Raw genomic sequence first — 20,172 nt, 5'->3', positions numbered from 1 at the left:
CCTCCTGTGGGCTATTTGCTGAGCTGTGTGAGGGGTATTCCCGGAGCAGCAACACTTGTGTTAACATGCTGCATCCTACGCGGCAGGAGCATACTTCTCTCCTTGCAAAGACAGCAGCTGGCAAAACTCCAGAGGGACTTGGAGCAGAGGCTGATAGAAAGAGGCCTTCCAGAGCCAGAGACGTGTCTCTGTGATTTGAGTTGCAGGCTAAAACTTGCTGACGCTGTCCCAGCCTGCGACACAACCCTGAGGGGAACAAGTAACACACTAAGCTGTGGGTTACACTAGCAGCACTGACTCTTTGCTTTCCAGCCACTGCTCTCAGCTAAGTCAGCGAGGCAGGAGGTAAACATGCTAAGCTCCATCTTAACACTGAGGAGGAGGCTGAATATGGGGTGGAGGAGAGTGTGTTACAGTTGTCTTGAGGTCCCTAAACCTGCAGCAACAAACTGCAGGCAGGTCTTTGCTGTTCTGCTGGTTGCATTCACCGACTGATGTTTCTTGGGGCCTGCCAGCACTCCCCCCAGTCCGCTGCCCCATCAATGACCCACACGGCCCTCACTGAGCCTTTGCTTCCACTGAAGAGCCTCTGGGTTCTGGAGGTGTCTTGGGAGGTAGCTGGAGAAACACAGCCCATAGGTCTATACTAGTGATTCTCAAACTTTTTGGCCCATGGCCCACCCCATTCAATGCAGACCTTTCCATGGACCACCAGCCAACCACCCATAGTGACAAAATGGGTGCAGGAGTGGGATAAGGGTGGAGAGCTCTGGGTGGGACGGGAAGAGGGCTTACTTAACTCCCATGCCTCCTGCCACTCTCAGGCACTGTCCCCCACTGCTCCCATTGGCTGTGATTCCAACCAATGGGAGCAGCAGGGAAAGCCTGCAGGTGAGCGGTTTCCTGTGCTGCCATTCCCCCAGCTGGGAAGAGGGGGCACGGCAGCGCATGGAGCCATTTCCTTACCCCGGAAGCCAGATGTGGCCTGCGAGGCTTCCTCCTCCCCGTGTAGGGGGAGTCTGGTACTGGCACTCCAACCTCACGGGGGCGGCACAGGTCTGGAGCAGCAGCAAAGGCTCCCTGCTGCAAGGGGGGAGGGGTGGGCAAGCCCTGACCCTGACCCTGACCCTGACCCTACTGGCAAGACAGTCGTGGACCCCACTTTGAGAACTACTAATCTATAGGGTGCTTCCTTGCATTGGCCTGAGCCTGGAATGCTGCACCTGCGAAGACGTGTCTTCGGCTGTGTTTCATTGGGATGTCTCAGTGTCGCAGCCAGGAACAGGTTAGGCAAAAGCCACTCATTTGCTCCGCTCCCAAAACCCTCCCTTCACTGCCAGGTCTTGGCAGGAGCGTCCCCCCTGCTGCCGGCCCCTCCGCGCGATGGCCGAAATCGACATTTGATGCCGGAAACGGTGACCTGGGCTGCGGAGGCCAAAATCCACATCCAGAGCCCGAAAACGCCCCCCTCGGACACGATGGCCGAAATCGAATTTTGAAGCCGAAAATGGCGACCCGGGCTGCGTAGGCGGAAATCAACTTTCGATGCCGAAAACGGCGACCCGGGCTGCGAAGGCCAAAATCCACATGAAGCCCTGGGAGAGCCTAGTGACGCGTCACAGGCTAAACTCTGCTCTGGGCTGTGTGCGCGTAGCCCCCATTGGCATCCAAGGCACTGCACCTGTCCAGCCGGCGCAGAGCCTGGCTGGAATGCAGAAGTGCCTGGAGCAGGTGCCTCTTGGATGTAGAGCTCCTGCCTGCTTTGGAAAGGGAGCCTTGGATTCCTCCCCGAAGGTTTTTTCTCTGGAATTGGCTGCCCTCTGGAGGGCTGTCTCTGGAACAGCAAGTGGGCTTGGTGGCCAGCTCGCTGCTGCTGGGTCCACCCTTGGCTAAGTGGCTCTTTACACTTCTCGGATTATGGAGGGTCCCGCAAAGCCCACCAGCCAAGGCGGCTAAAACAGGTGGGACCGCCCTCAGGACTGAGGGATTTTGCCGGACCAGGGAAGGTCATTTCTGGACTCCCACTGCCACAGCCACGGCCTTGCTGCCAACCTCCCAGCCAACTTCCCCCTGCTGCCGGCCCCTCCGCGCACAGGGCTCCTGGCCTCACCGTGGCAGCCCTGCCACCGCATGCACAGCCCCACTGCCAGTCTCCCGTGGGGCAGCCCCCTTGCTGGGGCCCAATTGTGCCGCTGGGTGACAGCCTCGCTTGGGGTTCAGCCTCACTGGTCAGCCCTGCTGCCTCCCGGCCTCACTAGGCAGCTCCAGCAGGGCTGCCCGGCTCTTTGCTGCACCACGGGAAGCCCCACTCCCGGGTTCCCGGTCCCATCACCAAGCAGCCCTGCGGTTGGGCTTCTAATTTCACTGATGCAGGGCACCCAGCCACTAGCCCTCCATGGGACTCACTGGTCCTGGAACACCAGGGATGTTGCCAGGCCAGCGAGTCCCGGTTAAGAGAGGTTCAGCCTGTACGGGGGGACTGTGTTTTCAGTCAGGAAATGGCTTTGAGACTTGGCCGTGCGGAGATTGCTCAACCTTCTAGGGCTTAAAGGCTTTGGCCCCCACTCTATCATGGCAGCACCTGCTTCAACACGGAAGGGCCACCAGAGGCATGCTGCGCTGCACTGCCTGGCCCATCTCCTGGCTTTCGAAATAACAGCTGAAGTCCAGTGTTTCCTCGGAGGTCTGACTGCACACCAGGAAGGGCCAGAGCTGCTGGTCTAGTAGGAGCTCAAAGTCGTGTCTCGGGGAACAATATTTCCCCCTTTGATTTGCCGTAAAGTCGCAGATTTTATCTTCATAACCTTCCTGCAACAATATAGACAGCAGCTCCTGCAGTTCGGTAGCAGCCTGGCAGAGGTTCCTGTTATGGGGCAGGACAGATCTGGGAAGCAGATTACACCCACTTATTGCACAGCAATTACACTATGCATTCTCTCTGTGCTGGTGTGTTTATTAACCCAGCCCTTAGTATTCAGATCCCTGTGCTCACTTGGCATCATCTGCTGCCCACCTGGATACCAGATGGTGCCCATGCAGCAGAGCTATAGAAAGGAACAGAGCACCTTAGTCCTGGGTGGAATCATGTACCTAAGTGCTCTCACCCTGGCCAGCTAGCCAGGTGAACCCGTGGGCTGTGTCCCTTGGAGACCCAGCAGTTAGAATTCCAGGCTGGGACCAGCCAAATGTGCAGTTTCTGTGTCAGTGCTAAGAACCAGCCCTTCTGTTGCCCATAATTGATGGGACTGGGTTTGGTGCCAGGTGTGACAGGCCCTTGACCTGGCAAGCCAAGCAGTTCCCTTTCCAGTAAAAGGCAGGGATGCTGCTGCAGCCAACTTGGAGAGCTTATTACTATTGTAAATCCGCCCTCCATGACTACACCACTTGTTCTTAAAATAAAATCCCCCAGGTTGGGCTGGGGCACAAGTGCCTACCCACGGCCGATATTTTCTTAGTAGCAGCTCCCTGTGCTGCTCCAGCACTTTCCTCCCAAAGCACTGAGTAAGCAGCCCACAACACGGGGAGGAACGTTCCCATTTTTGATGGGGACATTGAGGCACAAGAGAAGTGACTGGCCCCATGCTACACTGTGTCAGTACCCAGGTGTCCTGGCTCCTGGGCCTGTGTTCAAACCACTAACCGACTCCACCCCCCTGTCGCTGCTGCCCCAACGGAGACACTGCAAAGCACCCATCCTCGCCTTCGCCCCAGGAGCAAGGGAAGGGCAGAGTAAGAGCTGACTCCCTGCCTTCAGCACAGGGGGTGCCTTTCACCTTGCTAATGTATTTTCACGATGAAAAATGAGCAGCCCACAGCAGAGGCAGGCGGAGTCAGGGTACGGGCTCCTGGGGGGCCTCCAGCCACTTTGAATACAAACGGAGGGCATGGGACAACGGGCCATAGGCTAGACCCCCCCCCCCCCGCTTCTGAGATGGGAGGCTTTACAGTATGAGGCGAGAGAACTAGTCAGGACTAGCATTTGTGAGGCCAAGGGACAGGCAGAACGGGCATAGAGAGAAGCTGCTCCCAAACTGGAGTGGTGGAGGCCAGGTAAGGATACAGAGTCTGTCTTCTTGGCAGAGGTAGCTGAGTTACACACACACACACACACACACACACACACACACACACACACACACACACACACACACACACACACACACACACACACACACACACACACACCACCTCCCACGTGACATGGTGCCTTTAAGCTATCCCAGCTCAGAGGGTGGGTTCACATGCAGAAGCAGCTTTGACACAAGCAGGGAACTTGCCTGTTTTGGGAAGACACCTTAAGGTCTGATAAGCCTCCAGAGGCTCCCCACAATTCCTGCTGTACACCCAGAAAGAGACGTTTTCCCACAACTCCCTGGGGAAGAATCACAGCTGCAGCACAAAGCTCCAAAGGCGAAGCTCCCTCCACACACGCCGGGGAGCAAAGCCCCAGGGGCTCAGGTAGGGGGGCTGTGTAGGAGGGCTGCTCGCATTAGGACTAGCCTGACATAGGGGCCTGTGGGGTTGCTCGCCAGGAAGACCTACCCGTGGAGACGGCAGGAAGGTGCAGGAGAGCCCGAGGAGGTGACTGAGCCCTCATGAAAATAAGAAATGAAGAGCTCTAAGCCAGTTTTGTGTAAGCTCTTCGTTCCCCCTTCCACACACAACACACAACACACACACACACACACAAAACGCTGCTCAGACACCTCAGGCCTGAGTGCAGCCCGCTCCCCCACTCTGGGCCTCTCTGGAGCTGAGACTGCCCACGCTGCCAAATTGCTACAGCTAACAACTGTGTCAGTGTTTCCATTATAAAATCCATTTTCAGGGGGGCATAAAACTCAGCTGTGAAATTTCACTCCTGGCTGAAACTTGGCTCCGCGTAGAAGCACAGCCAGTGGAAAAGCCTGAGTCCAGTGGCCACAGGTGGGAAAAGTTAAACAAAACAAAACAAGGCCTTTTCATAATGAGCTCGTACTGCTCCGAGCTAGCGTTGTCCCCTGCACTGCAGTTGGGCTGGGCCCAGACTTACGGCAGGGACTGCGAGCGACTCAAACTGTGTAGGAGGAGGGGAAAGCTACTGAAAACAATCCAAGTTGGAGCCACTCCTGGACTGCTCTACTGAGGAAGTAGCCTACGCTCAGTCCCTGTTCCGAGTCTCTTGGAACCAGGGTGCAAACGCAGGCACAGTGGTGGGAGCATGCATTACATTGGGGATGATGGGTTCTCAAGGTGCATGTTAATTATCCTCAGCACATTTTAATTGGATGGAGGAGGTAGGGACACACGTCCCACTGCTGGAAGGACACCCTGAGCGTGGAGAGCTCACTGCAGGATCTGGGAACCCTGCTTCGCTCCAGCTCAATGAGACCTTCATAGCCGTTCCAGGACAATACGATCATGGTCTGCTATTTCTGCCCTATAATGACCACCTGGTTGCCACATGTCTCTATAAAACAGCTGCAACACTCAGAATTTTCTGTCCTCTGCAGCTTCTATGCTGGCCAGCTGCCCTCTCCAGTCAGGTGCTGCCTTTCTTTGTGCTCTTCCCCCGGCCTGCCACCACTTTGCTTCTGCACAAGTGACTGAATGGCACTTAGCTCTCCCTAGTTTCAGAGCCTGCATAAACAGCTGTCACTCAGTTAGCTTGGGCATTGGTTCTCAAGCTGCTCCTCTGACCTCTCATTGCGCTTTCTTGGTCTGAGAAAGCCTCCAGTGCTGATGCTGGCCCTTGTCACTAGATGCCCAGGCTGTTCGCTGCAGATAGCCTGGATGTCTGGAAAAGCAAGGCGCTTTTACAATACACAGTGGCTACGTCTAGATTGCATCTGTTTTTCGGAAAAGGGATGCAAATTAGGCGTATCGCAATTGCTAATGAAGCGGGGATTTAATTCTCCCCCGCTTCATTAGCATAAAAATGGCTGCCGCTTTTTTTCGGCACAGAACTTTGCCGGAAAAAAGCGCCAGTCTAGACACGGATCTTTCGGAAAATAAAGCCTTTTCCGAAAGATCTCTTATCCCTCTTAAAATAAAAAAAGCGGCAGCCATTTTTATGCTAATGAAGGGGAGAAGATTTAAATCCCCGCTTCATTAGCAATTGCGATACGTCTAATTTGCATCCCTTTTCCGAAAAAGGGATGCAATCTAGACATAGTGGCTGTGTCTACATTGGCACCCTTTTCCGGAAAAGGGATGCTAATGAGACACTTCGGAATTGCAAATGCCGCGGGGGATTTAAATATCCCCCGCAGCATTTGCATGAACATGGCTGCCCCTTTTTTCCGGCTCGGGGCTTTGCCGGAGAAAAGTGCCAGTCTAGACGGGATCTTTCGGAAAATAAAGCCTTTTCCGGAAGATCCCTTATTCCTCTTAAAATCAGGAATAAGGGATCTTCCGGAAAAGGCTTTATTTTCCGAAAGATCCCGTCTAGACTGGCGCTTTTCTCTGGCAAAGCCCCGAGCCGGAAAAAAACGGCAGCCATGTTCATGCAAATGCTGCGGGGGATATTTAAATCCCCCGCGGCATTTGCAATTCCGAAGTGTCTCATTAGCATCCCTTTTCCGGAAAAGGGTGCCAATGTAGACACAGCCAGCCAGTGGGAAAGAAACAGGAATAGCTGTCTGGGAGAAGCACCAGCAGCAGGATAAGGATGCAAAATAGCAGTTAAACAGTTAACCTCTTAAACAAAATGTTTAACCAGTTAATTGTGAACCCGCTAGGGTTGCCAGATGGGTTAACAAAAAATACTGAACACCCTCCCCCCCAAAAAAACCCACAGGGAAAAAATTCTGTCAAGGGAAAAAAAAGGGGGAAGACCAAAGTTAAGCAAAAGTTGCACCACTCCCTCCAGTTTGGGGCCACACACTAACCCCCAATGCACCCACCCCTCCCCCTGAGTCAGGCCCCCCAGCCCCACCATCCCAATGCACTCACCCCTGCCTCAGAGCCAGGCTCCCCTAGCACTCCTCCATCCCAGTGCACTCGCCCTTCCCCCTGAGCCAGGCATCCCCATGCACTATTGGCATCACTAGTTATTTGAGCCTGTACAGGATCAAAATTTTATCCTCCCCAGTTTGTTTAGCATAATTATCACAGATGGGGCCTGACTCGTGGTATTGAACAATGGCCATACTGCTAATGCCTGGTTTTCTGGGATTTCTTTGCCCAGGATGTAGCTTGGGTGGAGTAGGGGATAAGAGAGCCAGAATTCCAGCTGCTTTGAATGCAGTGTACTGGCATTTTCCTAATGGGTAATTTGTCAAGGTTGTTTTTCATTTGATCATCTCCCCCTCCTTCTAGGGTTGCCAGATGGTTTCAACAAAAATACCAGACACACTTGACATTACATCACAATCTACATTACATCTTATTTAGAAAATACCGAACATTTATATTTTCTCAATTTGTTTCCCAAACAGAAGGCTCAAATACTGAACTCTCAGGTTCAAAATGGGACACCTGGCAAGCCTACCCCCTTCTAGTGTTCTTGTTCCTCTTTCCTCCTTCCTTGGCTCCTAGCTCTGTCATCTGCTCCCTCCCCCCCCTCCCCCCTTTGCAGTGCTCCCCCGCTAGCTAGACCTTCCTCCCTTCACGTGCTTTTCTCTGGCCTGGTGCTGCTGCGCTTCTTGGGACAAGCAGGCCACACACCTGGGGGTCTTCCCCCTGTGCTCCCCTGAATGCACGATCAGCTGCCTCATTTCTCTTCTGCCAGCAGCTGACTGCTGCATTCCTGCTGTAGGGATGTAAATGGTTTACCAGTTACCCCCTAAACCTTAGTTTAACTGGGCCGGGTTGTGGAACCCAGACCTGGCCATGCGGCAGCCCCAATCCTGTGGCCCACATGGTGGCAGGTGGGACCCCAGCTGGCCACTGCAGCAGCAATCCCAGCCCTGCACCCCAGGCGGCGGAAGGCAGGACCCAAGCCAGGTAGCCCCCCTGTAGGATCTAAGGTTGCCAAGTGTCCAATATTCACCCAGACAGTCCGGTATTTGCGGGCGCCATCTGGTTTAAAAAAACCAGGAAATACCGGACATGTGAAACGTCTGGTATTTCCTGCGTCCCTCAGACGGAAGCCTGGTGGGGACAATTTTTCCCTGCCGTGTCAGGAGGGGGAGTGAGGAGCGCGGCAGCGTCGTAGCAAAGGGGGGCAGGAGGGGGCACTTGCCGGGCGCCACGCTAGGGGAGTGCCAGGCTGGGGGTGGGAGTGGAGTGCATGCTACTCCGGCCCACGTGACCAGCAGAGACCCAGGAGCTGGGCAAGCGATGCACCCCTCTGCACAATGTGAGCCAAGGCAGCCAGCAAGAGAAGCGACTTTAAAAGTTGGTTTAATTTACCCAGCCGTCCCGTTCCTCCGGTGCCTGGCTCTGTGGGGGTGGGGTGGGGGCGCTGTCCCTGTGGGGAAGGGATAATACAATAAAAATGAATATTATGTCTAGACTCTCTATAGTCTGAGCCGCTTACCTGTAAACCCATTTCTCCATCTTATTTTAGGAAAATTATTACAGCCTGTCTCTTCTCTTTCGGTGGGGTCCTGGTCCACACCACGACTGTTTTCAAACTTTTTCTCTCATGACCCAGTTGAAGAAAATTGTTGATGCCACCACCCAACATAATTTGACTAGTGTGTGGGCCCTGGGGTGGGTCTGAGGATGAGACCTTTGGGCTGTAGGAGGGGCTCTGGCTTGGGGGGTGGAGTCAAGGCTGGGGCAGGAGGCGCTTACCTTGAGAAGCTCCTGGTCAGTGGTGCAGCTGGGGTGAAAAGGCAGCTTCCTGCTTCTCCTGGCACCACATACCATGCTGCACCCCAGAAGCAGCCAGCAACAGATTACCAGCCAATGGGAATGTGGAGCTAGTGGTGGAGGCAGGAGCAGTGCATGGAGCCCTGTGCCCTCCCTTCCCTGCCCCTCACCTAGGAGTCGGGCCTGCTGCTGACCACTTTTAAGGCACAACACTGTCTGTGGTGCCAGGACAGGCAGGTAGCTGCCTTAACACCCCCTCTGGTCACCTGATCCCCCTGCAGCCATGCGACCTAGTGCCTGACATTCCACAACCCAGGACTGGATCCCGACCCATAGTTTGAAAACCAGCATCAGCTCTGGAGGCTTTATCAGATGAAGCAAGCACAATGACATAAAACACTCCAGTTCCCGATAGCCAGGAGGGTGTTTAGACTCCCAGACCTACAGAACATCACCAACGTCCAAGTGGTTCCAGCATGCTAACGCTCTCATAGCCACAAAGATGGAAACAGAATGGGTATTAATGCACCAATTCCCTCTGCAGATCTGCTCACTTCTGGGTTTTGTCCAGTGGTGAAAAATAAGTTGTTGTGCGAAGGGTCTGGGCTGTCCTAGCTCAGAGGTCTTTTTATTTTATCCTCACTGTCATGCAAAAGCACCTCGCTGGGTAACTCATATTGCAGATTGGGGGGAGAGAGGGACTAATTTGGAGGAACTGGCCAAGCAAGGATTTCCCATTTAGTTTAGGATGAGGGCTGTGTCTCTTTTCTAACACTAAAGCAGACACACAACCTGCCCACCCTCAGCCCAGGGGTACTACTTGCAACATTTGCTAATGTTTCAATTTGGTTTGGATGGCCTAGGAATGCCCAGGGCTCCAGAGCTACTACTGGGAACCTATGCTTATCACAGTCCTTACAAGAGCCCCAAAGACAGAGCTTATTATGGAATGTAGAACATGCTTCTATGGCTCCCAGGTTACCCGAATATAGCAGAAGGTTCTAATCAAAATATATTGGATACTACTAAAATTTTGCAAGAGGATAATAAAGAAAAAGGAACCCTGATCCATGTTATGGGACTGTGATTCTATTAGGCAAATGTGGAAAGAGGTGAACACAAGAAAGAAAGTGAAACTTGGCTTTAGTAATTAAGCCACATCTGATAATTGCAGCCTAAATTATTTCCCTACTAAACTGGGTTTAACTCCGCCACAGCCTTCCATGCTTGAGGACCGCAATAGCTACCAAAAGCGGCGAGGAGTCCTGTGGAACCTTATAGACTAACTGAAGTGTTGGCGCATAAGCTTTTGTGGGCAAAGACCCACTTCGTCAGATGCATAGTTATCAAGTGCATTTTACAAAAATGGAGCAGGATTATGCCCAGAAGAGAGCAGCAGCATTCAGACCTAAGAGATATGTCTACACAGCAGCGTTCCTCCGAAATAACAAAGAGCACATCTATGCAGCAAGCCATTATTTCAAAATACTGTTGAGCTGGAGGACTTATGCCAACTCTGGTAACCCTCATTTCACAAGGGCTGTGTCTACACTGGCATGAATTTCCGGAAATGCTTAAAACGGAATACTATTCTGTTTTCAGTTTTTCCGGAAAAGGAGCGTCTACATTGGCAGGCTGCTTTTCCGGAAAAGCCTTTTTTCCGGAAAAGCATCTGTGGCCAATGTAGACACGCTTTTCCGGAAAAGAGCCCTGATCGCCATTTTCGCGATCGGGGTTTTTTTTCGGAAAAGACTACTGGGCTATCTACACTGGCCCTTTTCCGGAACAGTGTTCCGGAATAAGGACTTATGCCCAAGTGGGAGCAGAATAGTTTTCTGGAATAGCGGCTGATTTTGTACAGTAGAGCATCGTTGCTTTTCCGGAAATTCAAGGGCCAGTGTAGACAGCTCGCAGCTTATTCCGGAAAAGCAGCTGATTTTCCGGAATAAGTGGCCCAGTGTAGACACAGCCAAGGAGTAAGGGAGGTCAAAAGGAGAGTGCTCTTCCTTTGACTTCCTGCTGGATAGACTGCACCAAAAGCCGAATCAATTAGCATAGCTGAAACTGAGTAGCTTAATTCAACTTTTCCCTGCTGTGTAGATATGCCCTGAGTTAGCAGCAAAAGAAATAGCAGATTATCTACAGAAAGCAAATATATGCATTTAAAGAAATGTGGACTCCATTTTTGATAAAAGGATGGCGAGATAGCTCAAATAGTCAGACTTCTGTTGCTCTTGACCACTCTTTTTCCATACCCCATCCAGTCCCCTCCTTTCCTTTTTTACCAATTGGTGTGTGTGTGTATGTCTGTATTATTACTACCACACTAACATGTTCTGATTTTTCATTTAGCTTTGACAAGTGCTAAAGTTGTGTAAGGTGCAGTATTTAGTGATGCATCACTTATCTTTTAATAAAAGTAATAAAAATAATCAAAAACATAAGACAAGCCTCAAATCAGAGGTTGGCTTGAAAGTCTTGCTTTTAAACAATGTATGGGTTTTGTCTGTCTTCTGTTTTTTGAGCCATCCAGTTGAATGTGGGTCAAATTTTTAAGTTCTTCTTCACCATGAGGGCAAGAAACTTTTTTAAAAATCCAAATCAACACTCTCACCATCACATGAATCCAGGGGTTTGAACGCGTGCACACATACACACACAAAAATGCACTAAGTACAGTGAGACTTGCAATAAGATAGCAACACTTCAATATATTCTTGGGTCATCTTAGAATGTTCCTTTGGGCTTAAGTGACATCCTTATAGAATGTCCTTGGAGCAGGGACCACCTTCTTGTCCTATGTTCTTCCAGCTCCTGGCAGAATGAAGCCTTGGTCTAGGACTCTCAGGTTCTGCCGCAATATAGTCAATAAATAATTCTCCTTGCCCATAACTTGTGAAAAATCTGCTCGTTTAACCCAAGATGGAACATTGAAGCCTGGAGCAGATTATTTAAAATCATCCTTGCACCTGCATTTAAAATATGTTTGCCACAGTCAGTATAACCCAGAGAATTTTCACACCCATACTTCCTGCCCATTCTCTGTCTCCCTATATACTTTTGTGCTTATCAGCCCCTGTCAAGATCCCAACAATGCCGCTGATATACAGGTACAAGCACAGCAGGGGGAGCTCCTGAGCCATCTCTTATCAATTGTTTACATCAGTCCTGATGGCTTGAGGGAGGGGGTAAGAGGTGAGACTTTTGCTACCTTATTGCCAATAAAAAGAAAAATCTCAAGCGCGTCTCAGGCACTGCTGGAAGTTCTTTTCAGAGGGTCTACTTTGTACAAGCAGGATACAATTCACTCTGTGCAGGCCAGCATGCACTACTCAGCCCCAGAAGCATTTAGGCTCCTAATTCCCCTTGAAATCAATAGGAGTTAGGCACCTTAATACCTGTGAGGCTCTGGGCCTCAGATTCAGGTGCTGATAAGGGCAGTGAAAGAACCTAGAGAAGCTTCAATCAAGTTTTAAAATAGGAAAAATGTGCATTTTTTTAACAAGGGGAAAGATGCTCAATCTCACTGAATTTAACTGGGGTTTGAACATGTTACATCCTTGAAGCTCACTTGACAATCCCAGCCTGAAGCACCGGTCTACCTGCATAGGTGAGATTTCACCTGGAGACAGGTATGCCACGGATGGAGCCACGCAGGTTAGAGATATGAGCTGTGTCTGGACTGGCCACTTTTTCCGGAAAATCAGCCGCTTTTCCGGAAAAGCTTGCCAGCTGTCTACACTGGCTGCTTGAATTTCCGCAAAAGCACTGACGTTTTACTGTAAGAAATCAGTGCTTTTTGTGGAAATACCATGCTGCTCCCGTTCGGGCAAAAGTCCCTTTTGCGCAAAATTTTTGCGCAAAAGGGCCAGTGTAGACAGCTGAGATTTGTTTTCCGCAAAAAAGCCCCAATCACGAAAATAGCGATCAGGGCTTTTTTGCGCAAAAGCACGTCTAGATTGGCCACGGACGCTTTTCCGCAAAAAGTGCTTTTGCGGAAAAGCGTCCGTGCCAATCTAGATGCTCTGTTCCGAAAATGCTTTTAACGGAAAACTTTTCCATTAAAAGCATTTATAGATAATCATGCCAATCTAGACATAGCCATGGTATATTAGAGCAAATGACTGCACCACACACACACACACGAAGCAAATGACTGCACCACACACACACACACGCACAGAAACAAGAAGCCTGCAAGGTTCTGAAAATCTCAGTAACACTTTTTAATATACAATAATCAAAAGTACAGCAGTTTTACAGTGTAGGAAAATTTAATACATACTATATAAACAACATATTTACATCAGAAATCACTAGGACAGTGGCATTTTCTTCACAAATATAAATTAATATTAATTACTGTTTTAGTCAACAGGTTTAAAAGTCCACAAGTTTACAGTAAGCGTCCATTCCCCCTCTTTGCTCAGGGGGAATGGGGGTAAATGGATGAGAAACTAGTACTTTTTTTGTGGAACACTTGAATAGTTCATGTAAAGATCTCAAAGAGCTGGGCACTGCACCAATACCACCTGTGCATGTCTGTGGGGCTTCTGTTTTCTGGTGCAAATTCCTAAGTGACTCAATTTTTAGTTTCCAATGGGATTTGTGATGTCACTGTGAGACCAGCTTAAATAAACCAAAACCAAACCAAGAAGTTGCAACTTCTTCCTTCAGCAGGACTAGGGGTATGTCTACACTACCCTCCTAATTCGAAATAGGAGGGTAATATAGTCATACCGCAATTGCAAATGAAGCCCGGGATTTGAATTTCCCGGGCTTCATTTGCATAAAGCCGGCCGGCGCCATTTTTAAATGCCGGCAGTTTGAACCCCGTGCCGCGCGGCTACACGCGGCACGGAGTAGCTAGTTCGGATTAGGCTTCCTAATTCGAACTAGCTGTACTCCTCATTCCACAAGGAGTACAGCTAGTTCGGATTAGGAAGCCTAATCCGAACTAGCTACTCCGTGCCGCGTGTAGCCGCGCGGCACGGGGTTCAAACTGCCGGCATTTAAAAATGGCGCCGGCCGGCTTTATGCAAATGAAGCCCGGAAAATTCAAATCCCGGGCTTCATTTGCAATTGCGGTATGACTACATTACCCTCCTATTTCGAATTAGGAGGGTAGTGTAGACATACCCTAGGATAATTCACAGGCTGGCTTAGTAGGCGCTGCTGCATCACATGACGACATGAACACCACATTGAAGTTTATGGCTGTGGGACTGTCCGACCCCACTGCCATTCTATTGCTAATGGCTGATTTTGTGGTCCCTTATTTTGGGACCAAGGGTGTGTGCCTGTGGGAAGGGAACATCTCCCCCAGATTTGATTTCCCCAGCTTCTGTAAAACCAAAGACAGTTAAATCCACCCACCACAGCAGAACTCAAAATAATCCATACTTTAGCGTTAGGCCTACATGAAGGACTTCCCAAGTGCAACTCTTAAAAGGATGTGGACAAAGCTTTCACATTTGAATTTTGTTTCCTTCTGTGTAAAGAAGAAAAACCAAAATACTTTTCAAACTGACTGGAACCCCTGAGGGCCAAGCTCCTCAATCTGGATGCAACAAACCCCTCCCCATTGGGTTTATGGTTGCTTTGCACCAACCTTAACACTGGTCTGGCCAGTACTGCCTTTTGCTACTACTTTATGGCACGTAACACCATGTTAGGATTTCATGAATGGGAACTAAAAACAACGTAAATCTCTTTGCTTCACCTGGCAAGAAGGTCAATTTAGTATTCACATTATAAGCCAACACACCTCTATTTGAAAAGAAAGGACCCATTGTGAACACCATGTCCACTTGTCATCACAGCTTAGTGAAAACGTGCCGGGAAAGACACTATCTCTACCCTCCACTCTAACGGGGGAAAAGACATGGGAGCTAGTCCCCTCTTCCCTTCTTTCTACTGCAGAGAAATTCTTGGTTTGCCTGGAAGAGGCACCAATCCATGCTCCTAGTTCCCTGGTAGCAAGCAAAGCCATTTTGCTTCTGTTCAGTTTTGTGGAAAACTCAAAGAATGGGAAGCACATTTCCCATGCCTCCAAAGAGAGAGACTTCACTAACCTCCAAAATTCTCTTTAGGCTTAGTTCTGAGATGCCTCTGGGTGCCACTGACAGGACATACAACCCCAGTGGGCTACCCAGCCAGACCCCTTATAAAGGGCATGCTCTGCATGGCCCTTGGCACTGATGGGGTTACATTAATGGGGTGAAAGAGCAGGTGATAGCCTCCCAGCTGGGTATACACGCTTTTGTGCACAGATTGTCAGTCACCTGGAATCATGCTTTTGTTCCCACTTGCAGCAAATCGTGGTGGGTTGTGAATGATCTAATGGGACAAGGGATAACCTAATAAAAACAATGGGCTCAGAATGGATCAAGCATACAATGATCACAACAGATTTGAGGGTCTCACTCCAGTCAGCCTCAAGCGGACAGGAAGCATGAATGTTATTAGTGTTGATTTGTGAGGTATCTTCCAAACAGCCAAGAGAAGAGTTAACACCTTCGCCTTAACGACCCAAATGCAGCAAACCTGCCTTTACGCTCCCCCCCTTCCCCCGAACAGGTATAGTCCTGTCTCAAGCACTACCCCAGGGGTCTCCAACACTAATTGCGACCTACATTCATCCATGAAGTCAAGGAAGACAGAGCAGGAAATAGCTCTTCAGCTCTACAAGCGCCATATGGAAATTTTCTCCTTGGGCCATTCTAGTCCTTACTCTGGACACTGCAGATTCAAGGCAACTTACCAGTAAAAGACAGGCAGCAAATTAAACCTCGCCCTCTCCTCCGGCCTTTAAAGGGAGGAGTGTTCCCATTTTGCCCAAGCAAAGGTCACCCTGCCACCTCTCCAAGATCCCGGGGCTGCACCATTTACATTATATTGAGCAGCTGGCCACAGGCCTCATCTTCGGGATGCAGCTGCCATTCGCACAGACTACAGGTCCCAGCCTGAAATGTTCCAGTTTAATCTGCACGGCCTGGCTGCTTGCAACAAGGCAGAGCCTGACACTAGGGATCTCCAGCCCCCATGGGCCTTGACTCCATATTAATGACGATGGAGCTGAAGTTCAGAATCTCTCCTGCCTTACATTTGACCAGCCGGCTCTGCTTTGGCTGCCCCAGACTCACTGGGAGTGTTCTGAGAAATCCCTCCCCGCTGGAGGTTACTCCTTCATGCTGCCCCATGACCCTAACACTTTAAAGAATGTTTGCAGTGATCTCTATGCATTTGAGCTGCAAATCATTCAACTCCCCTCTCCCTTCTTGGGCTTCTTAGACATCTACTGACTAGGGGGACAGCTCCCAGACGTTCAAACACTGAGAGTTTAGGAGTCGCTTGGGCCTTGGCTCCCCAGAAATCTACGGGCTGAGTGCTTATACAAGCTCCTGATTCGAAGATACAGAAATTCATTCAATGCAGCTATTTTCTGCGCCTTGGAGCGAGCGCAACTGCCTGGAACGCTGGCAGGTCTGTCCCTGCTCGGAACACTCCAGGCAGCCAAGTGCATCCACGTGTAGCTCTGCCTGGCGCCAAGCTCAGCCCAGAGTGCCTGACCCTTCCATTTCCCAATGTCTGACAAGAGGAGTTAAGACGGGCACCCCCGTTCTCCAGGTGCAGCGATGTGCCCCAAGGTCAGAGCAAGTCAGCAGCTGAAGGGAAGTCAGGACCCCGACCCCCAGAGCTATTCCGCCTCCGCAAACCGTTCCGCTTCCAGGCACGATGTGCTGCGTCAGGGCCTGAGCAGCCTGACTACCAGTGACAAGAGAGAAATGGGGCCAGAAGGTTTGGGTTATGGATGCCTGAGCCCCGCCCACTGGGAAATACTGTCACTGCTCCCATTTCCCTTCTCGCTGGCTTAAGGGGTGAATGAAGGCTCTGCTAAGGGATTCTGTCCCTTCCCTCTACTGTCACGACCCCCACCTGGTTTAAGATGTCCAAGCTCCAGCCCCGAGCTGTTGCAGAGGACGGGTACCAGTGCACAAAGCCAAGCCAGTCCCTTGAAATGGATAAAGACATGAGAAAGGGCCACAGGGGCCAGGAAGTGATGGATTCTCACTCCCACCGTTCTGAGTCACTCTGGAGAGGGCCCCGAGTTCCTCCTTCCTCTCCAACGCCCATGATAAGAGCAGGGTCAGTCACTGACTCCAAGAGTGACCTCCTTCCCACCCCCGAATGCATCCCACCCCCACTCTGGTTACACACAAAGCCCAGCCTGACTGGGGTATGCCCACCCCACAGCAGCATCTGTCATGTCACGTCACGTCAGACTGGGTGCACACAGCTGTCTGCAACGTCTTAAGCAGCATCAATCCACGTTCTTGGTTCTGGGGAGAGCTCCGCAGCGGTGAACTCATCACAAGAGTCTGTGAGGTGCCGCCTTCAATGAAAAACAAAACTAAAGCAAAGAATGATGCCTGTTCCCACCCCCCCACTCCCAGTGGGCAATGGATCCAGTTCCAATGGTAGACTGGAGAAGGCGGCTGTGAAAAAGGAATCCAGGCCAGAACTAACAGCTGGGGAGAGCCCTGCCCACTCCCCCAAATCCTCCTTCACCCAGCAAGACGATAGCAGCATGTTCAGAATGTTCAGAGTCTCCGGTTACTGGGTTGGAAAAGCAGCCGCTGTTGCATCAGCCCAAGTATTTCAGATGCATTCTCCCTCCTCTCCTGTCCCAGCCACTTTATGTTTTCCGAATGTTCCAGTTATAATCTGGATTGTTTTTCTGTTCTAACGACCTATCCAGGGGCGACCTGTGATCCAGGGGTGACTTGGAATCATGAGGGGATTTTTGAGACGGGGGCGAGCGAGGGTCCGAGACTTGGGAATGAGGAGGGGGAAGCGGCTGTTTGTAATCCCCCAATTTGTCTGTATGGAAGGACCGGTAATGGTCTGAAGGTCCCTGACCGTGGTATCCCATAGGTGGTCTGTGATCAGACATTCGTCTGAAATCCTGCTGGTGGTAATTCTGGGGCCTGAACTCATCGGATCTTCGCCGCTTGGAATCGTGATGGTGTCTAGATGTAAAAAACAAACCCACAAAACAACATCAGCTCAAGAGAAGACACTTAGGCAGCCCTTCTTTCCCCTCCTGAAGTATCCAAATTCCACCTCGAATAATGCTGCTGGTAGTGATTTACACAGCTCAGTAGGTGTGGATCGCACCCAGCAAACAAACAAGGTGTCCTTTGCCAGGCGAAGCTAGGAACCTAACTAGCAGAGACTTGGTGTTCTTGGGAGAATGCTACCTGTGTGTGTCTCAATGCAGGGCCGGAAGGAGGCATGGGCGAGCCGGGCAGCTGCCCAGGGAGCCTGATGGCAGCTGTAAGGGGCGTGCAGCGTCCCTTACAGCTGCCATCAGGAGCCACGCGCCCGGCTCCTGCAGCGCCAGCCCCGCGACGGTGGAAAGCAGCACCCTTGCCCTTACGGCTGCAGGGCTATGCACGGCCTGGCGTGTGCGCTAGCAGCGCTGGGCTGGGCAGCACATGCCCAGGCCCAGGGCGGCAAAAGGGCTCGGGCCGGCCCTGTCTGGATGTAGGGGAGGACAGAACTAGCAGCTAGGCCAGGAAAAAGGAATTTATAAGCCAGAAGGGAATTGGACAGGGTGAGGGTGGTCAAAGTTATGGGGCGTGAGGGAAGAAAAGCAAAGTCACCTAGATACTTTCCCAGTGAGCTTGTAACACTCATGGGCTGGCAACCCCCGATCAGAAACACACACAAATGAAGACCCAACACTGGGCTGTCGTTCCCAGGGTTTGGTAACAATCAGGCTAGAGCTGATGTCTAAGGTGATCAGATGGCAAGGCCGAAATGAGAACTCTCAGAATGCCAAGGCAGAAAAGAAACGGGAACCCAATTCGGTGGCTAAGTCTGGGTTCCATCTGAATCCATTTGCAGCCCCCCATTCCACTGAGATCCCTAGATCCCCGTGGTGGCAAGCAAGAAATGTACAAATGGTTGCACACTCCAGCCAGCTGGCTTGTGATCATCCACATTACGTTACCTGTCGTAATAATCTCTGTGTCCCCTGTGGTCTCGGTCACTGTTGTACTGCTCATACGGCCTCTTGCGGGAGAGGTTATTTGGTCGGTAGTTCCCGGAGCTTCGGTGGGGGTCGCCACGAGACCGACGCTCCCCATAGTGGTGATCCTTGTACCAGTGCTGCTCATACTGGTGATGCCGTTCTCCACCCCACACCTGGGCGCTGTTGCCCCCATAGTTAAATTTCCGATCTCTCTGCCAGTCTCCTCGATCTGCAGTGAAGAAAACACAGGCCTGAAGGTTGGTCCTACTATCACTTACCTGCCCTGCCAGTCACTGGTCAGAAGAGACCATGGCACAGGGAGCAAGCCTGCGAGGTACTCAGTGGCAATGGTTTTTGTTTGCTTTATTCGAGTTTCCAGGCAGTAGCTTTGTGGGTTCTAGAAAGTCCCTTCTGTGGTTCAGATACAGCCCGTTTATAAGATAAAATTCTGAAGGCAGCAAATACCGATTTAAAGAGGAACCTTTTCAAGAGTTTATGGTAAAAGGAAGAAATTAACAAAAGCAAAACTGACCTTGAATATCAGGGAACAAAACCCTAATTCTGCTCTCCTTTATTCTACATACTCTACATTGTGTTCTCCTCCCTACAGCCTCTGAACACCTTCCACTCATGTGTTATACAATATGAATCATGTCTCTTGTGTCTGATTTGTTCTCCCTCCCCTCCTCTCCCTGGGAAACCCCCAGGACTTCCAACTGGACTGGAGAAAAGCCCTGGGGGACGTACTACAGGAACAATCAGGCCTTGGCTTGGGATGGACAGGGAACTTGCTAGCACTAATCTTTTGCTTCTCTCGTCTGAAGGACCTACCTGCATTACTGAAGTGCCTCTTGTTAGGGTGGTTGTAGTTGTCCCGCGGGTGCCCATGCATCTGCTGAGGGTGAGAGGGGGGCAGGTGGAGTTTCTGAGAATGGGGGTTGGGAGGCAGGTGAGACTGAGACATGAGGGAATCCCGGCTGGAGCCAGAAGGCTCTAGGCGGAATGGCCTTTTGCTGCCAGCCATATCCTCCTTCTTTTTCTGCTCCTGCTGAGAACAAAGGAGACGCTTCCAATACCATGGAACAGAAGAGATGATGATGCTTCCCCCCTTCGATTCCCCTCAACGCTTCGGGCAGGTTGTGAAACCCTGTCGGTTGCACTCTGAAGTAGAATAGGAAGATTCCCGACCATCCAGAGACCCGCCTCCTCACTGGGGATTTTGCAACGAATGACTTTTGTGCTCAAGAAAGTAAGGAATCAATAGAGGCTGAGCCAGACACAGTGCCAGGCTGGAGATGTACAAGTTTCCACCACACCCCCCTCTGCCAACGCATCTTAATCCTGACAGTCAGCACCATCCCTGATTTCTACTCTTCCAGCGGAGACAACCCATG

General features: G+C 50.9%; 1 protein-coding gene across 7 annotated transcripts in view; it reads right to left on the bottom strand.

The window, feature by feature from the left end:
* Positions 1–14,666: 14,666 nt before the first annotated feature.
* Positions 14,667–20,172, bottom strand: part of CHD2 (chromodomain helicase DNA binding protein 2) — a 106,383-nt gene continuing 100,877 nt past the window's right edge. For 4 of the 7 annotated variants that reach the window (XM_075897006.2, XM_075897005.2, XM_075897007.2 and 1 more), the window contains 3 exons: positions 19,610–19,826; positions 18,758–19,007; positions 14,667–17,771 (listed from right to left, as the gene is read on the bottom strand). In XM_075897006.2, the coding sequence (XP_075753121.1) occupies positions 17,438–17,771; positions 18,758–19,007; positions 19,610–19,826 (801 nt within the window). In that variant the 3' untranslated portion in view covers positions 14,667–17,437. Of the gene's footprint in view, positions 17,772–18,757; positions 19,008–19,609; positions 19,827–20,172 lie in introns of those variants that run through there. The other 3 variants (XM_006123330.5, XM_075897011.2, XM_075897012.2) reach the window with 3 other exon arrangements.

This window comes from Pelodiscus sinensis, chromosome 14, assembly GCF_052426305.1.
Source record: "Pelodiscus sinensis isolate ZL-2025 chromosome 14, ASM5242630v1, whole genome shotgun sequence".
NCBI lineage: Eukaryota > Metazoa > Chordata > Testudines > Trionychidae > Pelodiscus > Pelodiscus sinensis.
Note: the sequence above shows the minus strand (reverse complement) of the source record. Positions and strands in the feature narration are given on the sequence as shown.